Source organism: Pangasianodon hypophthalmus, chromosome 24 (genome assembly GCF_027358585.1).
Source record: "Pangasianodon hypophthalmus isolate fPanHyp1 chromosome 24, fPanHyp1.pri, whole genome shotgun sequence".
NCBI lineage: Eukaryota > Metazoa > Chordata > Actinopteri > Siluriformes > Pangasiidae > Pangasianodon > Pangasianodon hypophthalmus.
The window spans coordinates 4,314,817-4,326,623 of NC_069733.1; the positions used below are offsets into that span (position 1 = coordinate 4,314,817).

The 11,807-nt window shown below is 40.3% G+C and overlaps 1 protein-coding gene across 2 annotated transcripts; it reads right to left on the bottom strand.

Annotated features, from left to right (window-relative positions):
- Positions 1 to 643: 643 nt before the first annotated feature.
- zcchc8 (zinc finger, CCHC domain containing 8) lies at positions 644 to 8,494 on the bottom strand. Of its 2 annotated transcripts, XM_053229178.1 has the most exons (14): positions 8,290 to 8,494; positions 6,677 to 6,717; positions 6,515 to 6,589; positions 6,303 to 6,408; positions 5,417 to 5,494; positions 5,180 to 5,283; positions 4,966 to 5,031; positions 4,109 to 4,169; positions 3,878 to 4,014; positions 3,427 to 3,569; positions 3,216 to 3,325; positions 2,887 to 2,973; positions 2,694 to 2,808; positions 644 to 2,123 (listed from the first exon to the last, which is right to left on the bottom strand). In XM_053229178.1, the coding sequence occupies exons 1-14, from the start codon at positions 8,473 to 8,475 to the stop codon at positions 1,246 to 1,248; spliced, it is 2,187 nt and encodes a 728-aa protein (XP_053085153.1). In that variant the 5' UTR covers positions 8,476 to 8,494; the 3' UTR covers positions 644 to 1,245. The 2 variants fall into 2 exon arrangements, with proteins under 2 accessions (XP_053085153.1, XP_034154996.2); XM_034299105.2 differs by lacking the exons at positions 6,677 to 6,717; positions 8,290 to 8,494 and having other exon boundaries at positions 4,966 to 5,069; positions 5,160 to 5,283.
- Between the last annotated feature and the right edge of the window lie 3,313 nt (positions 8,495 to 11,807).

Genomic DNA, 11,807 nt, shown 5'->3' on the forward strand with positions numbered 1-11,807 from the left:
ACTCTACTAATAAGAGGTTGAACCAGCAAGCAGAACGTATCCCAGCGCTAGGCCATGCTTAAATATGCATAGCTGCAGTGAACTGCTAACTTTACTAACATTTCATATCATTTCATACCGCCATAGGCTTTTCTTTGTCATAAGCAGGAGTGTGCTGATGTACGGCTTTATTGTTGTATGCAAAAATCTATGTTTTTGGATTTTCATTTATCATACTATCAATATTTCCATACGATTCGATGCCTAGGTGAAAGAAAAGATTTCAATTAAAGCTGCTGTATTTTTATTCATTCATCTTGACTAAGATTGAGAGCAAGGCGGGAATATTTGATCCCCTTGATGGGATGCCAGTCCATTGTACGCGCACAGACATGTTCACACACAGGGGTAATTTAGAGTAGCCCATTCACCTACTATAACATGTTTGGGAGGAAAATGGAGAACCCTGAAGAAACCCACACAGACACAGGGCGAATATGTGAAGCGAATATGTGAATACGTGAGACGGTTGTAAGACGGCTACCCGCTCCACCATCAGGCTGCTTTACTGTAGTCTTATATCTCAAAAAACGCTAACCTAAAAATAATCCGTTTTATGCGTAGTCCTTTAATTTACGGAAGGAGAGACAACTGCTCAAGTAGCTAATCGTAAAAGTCCAAAGAGAGCATTTTATTTTTATGATCCCTTGAACAGGTGGACCTTGGCCATCAAACATTTACGAATAAAACCAGTTCAGGATGGACCCCGTAAAAATGTAGACTTAAAAATAATTTAGTGTTAAAAATAATAAATTGTAAATGTATATCAGCAAAAATGGCCAATTTGAAAGAAACTAAAAAAAAAAAAAAAAAAAAGAACTGGATGTCAAGACACCATTACAAGTGAAGTACCACCAGAATGTTGGAAACATGGGTCTAAGAGGACAAAAAGGAGAAACTGTTTATAAAACTGTACATACATAAAACACTAGTCTAAACTATTGTTTACAAAAGTTGCCATCTGTGGAATTATAAAAACACGAGCAAATTAAACGGATCTTTGTTTTTTGACATCAACTTCAGTGAAGGGGGAAAAAAAATGTTTGGTATTTTGTATAAAAATTGCAAAAAAAGGATGGGAAAGATTCTCATATCAAACTGGAGAGATGTAGTTCAAAACTACCCCATGGGATCATCCCATAACAAAGAAAAGAGGAGTTCAGTTCACAGAAATTATTCCCTATTAACACATAGACATTCTACAACTCAAGAAGTTAGCTTCTTGTTTTTCGCCTGATTTCGAGGGGATTCTTTGAGCAAGTCTCGAATCCTAAGGTAAACCCCTGTTGCCTCAGCGACCTCCCTGAACTCCGGCGTGTCTTCAAAAGGAATTATACCTTCCGCGAACTTGCTACGGTGTGGAACGCCTGTTATTTTCTTTACAACTGGTTCCTCATCTTCAACTGCTTGTGCATCTGACTCGGCCGCGCTCTTTTCTTCAGGAACTTCACTTGTCCTGTTCTTTTCGGGGTCAGAATCGTTACCCTGAGTAACCTCATCCAGAACAATTAGCTCATCATAAGACTCTGCACCTGTGTCTTCATTAAAAGCGTCATTGACTTGACCATTGCTGCTTTTGTCTTCGTCAGCGCTGCTTACTGGTACTTCGACAAGTGAAGCAGGTGTGCTTGAAAGCTCACGGTCGTGGTCAGAGATCTCTTCTGCCTTCGACTCGGATTCTTGCACTCCCTCCTCTAACTCAGCATCAGGCTCTGCTAATGGAGACACTCGGGGCGAGCCCATGCCAGGCGTGCTGGTCGCCCCAGTCTCTGAGTCACTGTTGCCATTATCAGCGCTCTCAAGCGCCGCCCACAGTAGCCTCTGCTGCTCCTCCAGCTCCTCTAACGTCAGCCCGTCCTCGGACTCCTCCCCGCCAGCTCCGCTTCGACCTGACAGAACTGGAGAACCTGCGTTTGTGGGCGGTGTTGGAGGGGGCGTGCCTTTAGGGAGAGGTGGTGGGGTGGGTGTGACTGGAGGTGTTCCCAGGGGTAAGGGTGGAGGTGTGCTAATAAGTGGAGAGCCAGGAGGAAGTGGAGGCTGAAACTGGAAATCGTCAAATCCGTCTCGTCTAGGAGTGTCATAGTCTGTGAAGACACACACGCACACACACCATTTACAGTTTTCACCTTTCCCCAAATGCAGTTGAAAAATTTTCACTCATCATCCTCTCATTTTTTTATCTTTTGAAGTTTTTAAAACAAAAATACACAGCTTATGGTACAAAGAAACTGCAAAGCACAAAGACCTCTGTCCTGAAGACTTTCCTGCAGTGGAAAACTGTTACAAAGCACTGACACTGGAGACTCCCTCCATAAAGGTTTTAAAAAAGGCTCCATACGTAAGACTTCAACAAATCAACTGTTAACCATCTTAAACCGTTTGTAACCTGTTTATTATTAGGCCGAGATTATGTGAAGCGCCGCCATGCAAGATCGTATGTATGAGCTGTTACTATAAAAACGATAATATATTAGCTCAAGCGCATTAATATAAATCTCGAATCTGAAGATGTTGATTAATTTTGTATAATAGCAGCTTCGAGAAATCAACAGTGCATTTAAAAAAAAAAAAAAAAAAAAAAAAAAAAAAAAAAAAAAGTGTAACTGTGCAAAAAGCCAACCCTCAAAGACCGGATTCAGACAACCCTGCCATACCCGAGTCTGTGTCCATATCCGAGCTTCCGCAGGCGTCTGAATTCGACCGCCGCTTCTTGGTTTGCTGTGGCGTTAATTCAGGCTCATGGCACCTTTTCATACATCTGGAATCGGGCTGTTGACAAACAGGGGGTCAAGATTTACACACATACGAATAGAAAATTATCTGGAAACAGAAAGGAAACGTGTTTACCGCCGGATACATATTTGACAACTGAGCAGCAAAGGTTGGCTTCCAGTGTTGAGGCTGCATTGGGATGGATCCAAATGAGCGGTAATCCTGGAAAATAAAAGTAAAAATTTTCCTATAAGCCAACTTTTGATCAGTTTATGTTATGTCATGGTGAAGGAGCTCATGTACTTTGATGAGCTTCAGCGTCACCAGGAGCTTACTGCCCCAGTGAGAGACAGATCTGAGAGATCAGCCATAGCAAGAGCCTAGAGACCCCTATAAAGCTACGAAATTGTAGAAAACAGATACACAAACGATGCAAAAGCAACCCAACACCACTGTACACTTACATCTCTAACATTGGAGGGCGCAGACACATTAAAACCAGGGAAATCCACTAGCTTTGAGACATCATAGGATATATTTTGGTTAGGACCGTTTGAGTCTTCCTCTCCTGATGCTTGGAAAAGAAATTTTGCAAAAGATTTTACTTCATCAATCTTGGGCCTTTTACACACAAATTCTCAGCAAAGAAAACAGTTTTTTGGGGGAGAAACTTACCTTTACCGTCGTAGAGCATCAGGCCTGAGTTTTCCATCTCAGCTTCCTTTAACCAGCCAGGCGGGTAGCCCAGCTCTCTCATGCGATAAATAAATGGCGGAAGTGTGTTAGCAGCAATGCCGAGGGCATCCAAGAGCTCCTTACTGCAAAAAAAAAAAAAACATATGAAAATATGCATAAACTGTATTCTATACTATGTGCAGTTTATACATATGCATAGCTGTACTTTGTTACGACTGGGCATTATAATATTAATATTTGGAATATGTTACCTTTCTGAGAGGTTTAGAAAAAATAATTGGCAGAGCACTACATTGCCAGTGCTATATACAATCAGATAAAAAAAATATTTGGAATTCTGAGGATTAACCAAATCATTTGGTGGTAGTTCTTCATTTTCCTACTTCCTAAGCACAAACACAGACTAAAAAATGCTTTTAAAGTTAGTGACCTCACAACTCCTGGCTTGTACTTAGAGAAGCGCTCCTCCACCTCCTCTGCATGGTACCGCTGGTTACTCTGAATGTTGCTCTGGTTGACTTGCGCAAACTCTTTTCGCTTCGCGTTGATTCGTGCCATGTCTTTGGGCTGGAAAAAAAAAAAGGCAAGATTTTCACAAATTCATAAATAGCCATCTATTAAATCCATTCATGATGACACTCGGCATGTTCAAAAGGATTACCTTTGGACAATCTCTTAGTTGGTGGTCGTCGGCACCGCAGTTAAAGCAGCATGGTTTAGGCCTGGAAAAGGACGTTGCACAAGTTAATACGAAACATATTGTGTGTTATTGTTTCTATAGGAATAGCCAATTCACTTTATGGCAGATGCTCCACATAATCTAACAGTAATAATAAATGGATTAAAAACATGTTGTTTAAGAAAAAGACAAATAGTTTAACAAAGAGACATGAAACTGTTGCTATAGTGAAACTTTCTGTAACAAAGATGTTTAATATTTATGGATTGTCAGCGCTTTTTAACAGTTAGTATGTTTTCTTTCATAGTCAAGACAGAAGCCTTTGTGTTGTGGTTTCTGTCTTGTTAATATGAAGAAAGAGAATAAAGAAAGGTGGAGAGGGAACGACACAAATCCACAACATTAATTGTAACTATAATCTGATATACAAGTATGATGCGTCCTCCTTTGGTAAATAAAAAAAAATAAAAAATTGGCAAATTGCTGTGGTATAAGAGGAATAAAACAAAATCCCACCATGGACTGTTTCCCTATAAATACACACCCCCAACTGTTCTATTCCTATTATACACAATTTCACCTGCACCAAATGCACGCGCGTGTGCACACACACACACACACGCGCACACACACACGCACACGCACACACACACGCACACGCACACGCACACGCACACACACACACGCACACACACACACGCACACACACACGCACACACACACGCACACGCACGCACACACGCACGCACACACGCACACACGCACACACACACACACACGCACACACGGCTTGTTCTTGGGAGGTAGTCGGAGGAAACCTGGCTAACAGCATTACATACCTCTTCTCCTTGATCTGCACTTCCTGCCCCTCCAAAGCAATGACTTGGGCAAACACTTGCTGATACCTTTTGAAGATGTCATTCAGGAAGGCATACATGTACATCTGAGAGGTATAAAAAGTGATAATATATACACACAACAGAAAAAAAAAAACAACACACACGTCATTTCAAGAACAAGATAACATGCATACAAATATGATCTCAAGGATACTTGGGAATGTCCCATCCTTCTGTCTGCTGGGGATTTTCATTGAGAAGGGGCTGACCGAGTTTATCCAGACAGAAGGTGGTGAAGTACAACACACTCCCCACCACCTGCACAACAAAAAGCATATGTATTGCTGAGAAAAACATTCCAGAGAATCAGATTCTATTCATTTTTTTTTTAAGAAAGTATGGACACTCAAAAGGGTACCTGTGTGTAGCAGAATTTGTAAGAAATACTCACACAAAAAGCATCTCGGATGTGTTTTCCAGTTGAAGCGGCATTTTTTCCCTGGTTTTCCTCCATGACAAAACTCGAGTTCTGCATAAGGGAAATGTTTATTTAAAATAAAAAATAAAAAAAAAGGTATATGACAGTTAAAAATGTGAAACCAAATCACAGTATATAATATTCAGGTTATAAATTAATATTTTAAGTAAACTGTTCATCTTAATAATGTGCCATCACTGATTGGTAACCAAGGTATTTTTAAGGATAAGATCAGGCTTTGAACTTTACACTTTGCGCCACCGCTGGTCCCAAACCCCAACTTCATCATGCTGTATCACGCTGACCAGAGCTGGGCCATTTAACAGGTCATTGTTCTTGAGTCTTGACTTGAGTTCAACCTTTCTCCATATAAACAGTAAGCAGTATCTCAGGGAGTCTGGGAGGTATTACATAACATTGGACTTTTACAGTTCGTTATTAGCTACCGTTAGCTAACGCTAGTGACATTGTAAGGATAATGTACTTCATAAAATGAAGATGAGAGCAGTTCAGTTCTGCGAGCACTGAGACAAACGCTCTTCTTTCCCGTTCGCTCTCCACAGTCTACTATTCACTCGAGAGTCAAGTTAAAGTAAAAGAATCATGGTCTAAAGTAAAAAATCGTGTGCATTACAAAAAAAAAAAAAAAAAAAATTCTAACAACTTGTGATTAAATACATGAAACAAATTAAATTGAAAATATGTGGTACTGCAAAGGTTTTTTTTTGTGTGTTTACTTTTTTTTTTTTTTTTAACAGCAACTTTATTATTAGTATTAGTGCTATGTATAAACATTTTCTGGATATTTATTTTTCTAATTTATTCCCTAAAAAAAAAACACAGGACCTGAGGATCGTACCTGTGGTTGAGGGTGTGACGCAGACGCTTCTTGGCCATTATTCTGCTGGCACTGGTGTTGCTGAATCAGACGGAAGATGTAGTCTTCAATGTCTTGCCGGCACTGTCTGAACACATGTGCACACGCAAACCTCAGAGTAGAACTGTTTTCATCAAACCAACCACCATTCAAGCATGAAATAAAGATGAGTAACTAAAATAACTAACACTTACTTTGAGATGCTGTTGTTTCCAAAGAGAATCTGGCAGAGCGGACCATCGACTTTTGAATTGAATACGCCGATACCTCTAGAACAGAGTTCGTAAGAGCGTCAGTCATTCACTCGACTGTGAGGACAAGAAAATATTTACTAAGAAAAATATTAATAAACTTACGTAGGACGACTAAAAAATTTTAACTTTCTCTTCAGTTCTTCATGTAAACTAGTGGTTAAGGAGAAAAAAGGACAACCTGGAAAGCAAGTCTATGGCATCAAAGAGAGAACTCTGATTTTTATAATTAATATCAATTAATCAATCATGAGTGAAGACACTGGTGATTTGACAGTCTTGCTTTATCTAACACACATGGCAGTGGTAGAGATTAATATAAATATGTATCGAGGGTGTTATGGTTATTATTAATAAGTAAAAAAAAAAAAACTATTATAAATAACGTTATCTATACTCTAACTATATGATAACCAGGGTTAAAAATCTACATCTGTATGGATTTTTAAGTGGAAAGTACTCTCTCTCTCTCCTGTCAATCACAGTGACACTGGCCAATCACAGGCGTCTGTGAGCTCGTGTATGTGGAAGAGGGCGGACAGCGCTTTTCTCTGACTGTGATGCAGCACAAGCGGTGTGAAAAGATGCGGTCGGGTGGCTTCATGAATCTTCACCCTCCGCGATTAAGAACTACTTTTTACTATTCCTGACAAAAAAACTAAACATATCATGTGACTGCCAAGTAACATGAGGTTTCGCCTCTGAATCTGTGATTTTAGAAAAGCTGCCTAATGCAAAGCAAATTACATGAAATAGATTCGGTTTATATTACAACACGAATGAAATGAACGAGTGTTTAGATGAAATAAGACATACAGTGTGTAAAGCACTGTCATATTCTCACTGGTTTCTTTATAAACGAAACGTTTAATTCCCTGAAGCTACCAAAGAAGCCTTCATTCAGACGCCAGCTAACCGTCCCACATAACCACAACAACCTGCCTCGGTGCAAAAGACAGCCACAAACATGAGTGTGTGCATATGTGTGTGTTTTTTTTTAAATATCATTACATATACTTAAATAATATATAATTTTTTTTTTTATGTGTGTGTGTGTGTGAATGTATATATGCAAATATCATGTACTACTGTTTCACTTCAACATGAAAGTATTAACAAGGCTTAAGAGGAATTCTTTAAATATTACAAATATATGACAATATGCTTTTTATAAGACTTCTGGAGCAAAAATGTGCAGGACATTACTTATCATTTAATGTTTACAAGAGAAAAGTGGAAAAGTGGAGGAGATGAACTGGCCCTTTAATGTCGAGGCTGCAGTGAAGGTGTGGAGAGGAAACGAAATTAAAAGTCATTCCTCCTGCTGCTCCTGTACAGCACAAGATTTACTTATTACTACTGAGTTAAAAAGTTAGAGATAAAGGTTAGAGTTAGAGATAAATGTTAAAATTAGAGAGAAATGCAGTGAGCCAGCAGGTAAATAATAATAATAACTGAAACAGGGCGGATTTGCAGCTTTAGCCCGCTGTGTTGATGTCAGTTAGCTGTAAAGTGCAATAAAACTGACCGAGAAAGATGAGAGCTGTACATATAAGTGCATTCCCTTATCTAACCCTTTAAAATAAATAAATAAATAAATAAATGACCTAAACACCAAAACATAAAAGCTCTCAGTGGCATTTAATTCGGCGCGCGCGCTAACTGGTAGCTTAGCTTAGCCTTAGCTTAGCCCGTGTCTGCTCCTGTGTATGAAGGATATTCTCCGTCTTCAGGCGGGTTATAGTCTCCTCACACTCCTCTATCTTCTCCCGGAGAGCCGGAGCTTCTTCAGCGTCAGTAAACCTGGTGTGTTTTGCGAGAGGGGCGTCTGCTTCAAACTGCTCGAACAGCTCACTGTCGCCGAAATCCACCTCCATGTTTGTTAGTTTCGTGTTTGGTCGCATGGGGTCAAAGGGCAATACGAAGGCGCGCGAGAGCGCTGATTGGCTGAGAGAGTTTTACGCACGGGCCGCGTCCCAAACCGCACAGTAGCAGAGCAGGGAGAGGAATAAACAGAATAAACAATATAGAGATCCATATACAGGCAATAAAACAACTAAACAATTGGAAAAACCATCTCTGGAAAACGTCTCACTGCACAGTTGTCACAAACAAGACAACTGCTGACTCTTTTCAGGGGGAAGTAGCTAATGCATACTCAGTGCGTTACTACAAGTCGCCAGATGACCTCATTGATGTAATTTGCATATCCATTGGATCGTCATGATCATTTGCATATCTAAACATTGTGCATTCTTTCTTATAGGAAGAAGTAGTCTTTGGTCATGGACCGCAGTCTTTTATGAAGGAAATGAAGGAACCGATTATGGATGGAGTCGATTTTATTACTTACTCGCAAAGAAGAGTTTATAAAGAGACCTCCTCCCCTTCATCACTACTATCATCAATGACTCCATAACATCTGGTCATGTATCAACTGCATTTGAGAGAGCAAGGGTTATTCCCATCCTGAAGAAACCCAGTCTGGATCCCTCAGACATCATCAACTACCAACCGGTATCACTTCATTCTTTTCTTTCTAAGATCCTTGAACACACTGTCTACAATCAACTGTCTCTCTATCTCTCACAGTACAACCTCCAAGATCCTAAACAGTCTGGCTTCAAAGTGGCACATTCCACAGAGACTGCCCTGAGAAGCTACATGCTGTTAGATCAGCCAAACTGTCATCAGTCCTCATCCTCCTTGACCTTTCACTAGCGTTTGACACAGTCAACAACAAGACTCTCTTGTCCACCCTTATGGAATTCATGGCGCAGCAGGGCAGTGGTTTTCTTCCTACCTGGAAGGTGGTTCATATCAGGTGACATGGAGGGGATCCACATCTGCTCTCCGCAGACTCTCCACTGGTGTCCCACAAGGCTCAGTAGTTGGTCCTCTTCTGTTCTCCCTCTATACTCGATCTCTTTGTGAGGTCATATCTTCACATGGGTTTTAATACCACTGTTGTGCGGATGACACTCAACTCATCCTCTCCTTCCCTTCCGCAGACACTCATGTTTCTGCTCAGATCTCAGCATGTCTGGCAGACATCTCATCATACAACCAAAGTGACTCACCACGACTGAAGGTGCAAAGAGGGTCACCACGGATCAGTATCACCATGGATCGGTATCGCCTATGCCTCACCTCTGGATGATCTCATGGCGACGGACCCGACCCCAACACCTTCCTCCCTACTTCTTGATCAGAGGTGGGCTTCTGTGCTATCACACTGAGTGATGGGGCCAAGTGCACGACCTTCTGGTGGATCCCCATTCTATGACAGACATACTGATGCACCTGGCCCACTCCCACCCCCTCGGTGGTCATCTGGGGGACCCAACACCCTGGAGAAACTGAAGAACTGTTTCCACTGGCCAGGTATGGAGGCGGAGGTGCAAAACTTCTGCCAGAGGTGCCCCCAGTGTCAATGCACATCACCCAGAAAATCCACGCCCACCGTACCCATCAAGAGGGTCAGCATGAACCCTCTTGGGATCTTCGGGTTGGCTGGGTACTACCGCAAATTTGTGCCTAACTTCTCCTCTGTAGCCTCCCCCTTCTCAGACCTAACCCGGAAAGGCCAACCAGATCAAGTATGCTGGTTGGAAGAAGCAGAGCAGGCGTTCCATGCCCTGAAACAGGCACTCACCTGCTCACTGGTCCTCAGAAACCCTACCTGTAGGTGGCAGTAGCTTATAAGGCTTGAAGGAAAAGCAAACAAAAAAGGTGCAAACAGCACAGTTAATTAATAATATTTTGAGAGGAACCAGACTCAAAAGGGAACCCATGCTCATCTGGGTGACACCGGATAGTGCAATTATAAATAAATCCCTTCTATTGCTATTTTTTTTAAAGTCAAGTGCATAAATTCTGTAATCTCCTACTTTGTTGCTTCTAAATAGTAAGCACAGTAAACAGAAAAGCTCTTTCATTCAAACCACACCAATCTTTGTGTAACTGTACTTTGACTGCACAATGTGTGCTTATTTATGTGTATTAAATAAGTATTGCGTATTTATTTATATTGTGTATTTATTTATATTGCTCTTCCAAAGGCATTCTGAAAAATCTGTCATCGAGAAAGCAATCCACCTCATCCATATTCATTGCATCTTATTGTTTTTCACATGCACCTTCACAGTCACTTCTGATGATGTGTTATGAATGTGTCAAAGTGGGCTTAAATAAATTAAATCCAATGCACACAAAATCTAAATGTAGTCACCTGATATATCTGTCACTGATAGACTGCATGAATCTACAGCCTGGACTAGAAAGAAATCAGCTCCAGCGTCACTTCATCATACCATTCTGTGTATTTTTACTTACAATGGTTTGTGGTGTTGTTGTTCTTGATTTCGCAAAAGTCCAAAATAACCCACTTTAAGACATTTATTAACAGCAAATTAGATGATGTGGATGCTAAAATTTGTAAAAAAAAATTGTAAAAAAAATTTGTATTTCATATAATTTGATGCGGATGCTAAAAATTGAGCCTTATTTTTTGTTGTATATTTTCCTTCAAAAGAGCCCATTTATACCAGCTACCCTGGTGATGTGTGATACTAATATATAAAAGACCAGGTGATTTTTTTTTTCTAGTCTTCAACAGTCCAGTTGTGAGCTTGTGCCCATGATATGGTCTTCTGCTGTTGTAGCTCATCCACCTCAAGGTTCGTTGTTTTGTGCATGAGATGCTTTTCTGCTCACCACGGTTGTAAAGAGTGATTAATTGAGATACTATATCACTCCTGTCATCTTGAACCAATCTGGCCATTTTCCTCTGACTTCTCTCATCAACAAGGTGTTATACTGTTTGGGTTACTATAACGCTAACTAACATCTGTGAGAGTAGAGATATAGCTGTTGTTCATTACCTTCAGGCGATGTTTGTCCACGTTTTCTTCTTCTTTTGTGAATTTATCAGCAGTAACAAAAAATCAGGATGTGATTTGAGACTCAGATATCTTTTGTGTCTTTCTTGGACTTTTACGTTGATACTTCAGCTAGATTTTGTAGTTTTTTGGAATATCTTACTTTTACTTGACTAAGCAATTTATGTACCTTTACCACATCTGCAAATAAAGTCACTGAGAGAACGGCAGGGATTATAAAATATATTATAAAATATATTATAAAAAAAACGTATTATAAAATATATTATAAAAAGTGCTTTTAAAATATGCAGTAGATACAACACCAAGTGAGGAAACGTGCGTTTTGCCAGCTG

Bases quoted from the DNA above. Each gene is read 5' to 3' on its own strand.
- zcchc8 (XM_053229178.1), bottom strand. From the start codon at position 8,475: ATGCGACCAAACACGAAACTAACAAACATGGAGGTGGATTTCGGCGAC. The intron at 4,170-4,965 runs GTATGTAATGCT...GTCCTTTTCCAG, and splicing joins GTGCAGATCAAGGAGAAGAG to GCCTAAACCATGCTGCTTTA. The intron at 3,570-3,877 runs GTCACTAACTTT...TTTTTTTTGCAG, and splicing joins TACAAGCCAGGAGTTGTGAG to TAAGGAGCTCTTGGATGCCC.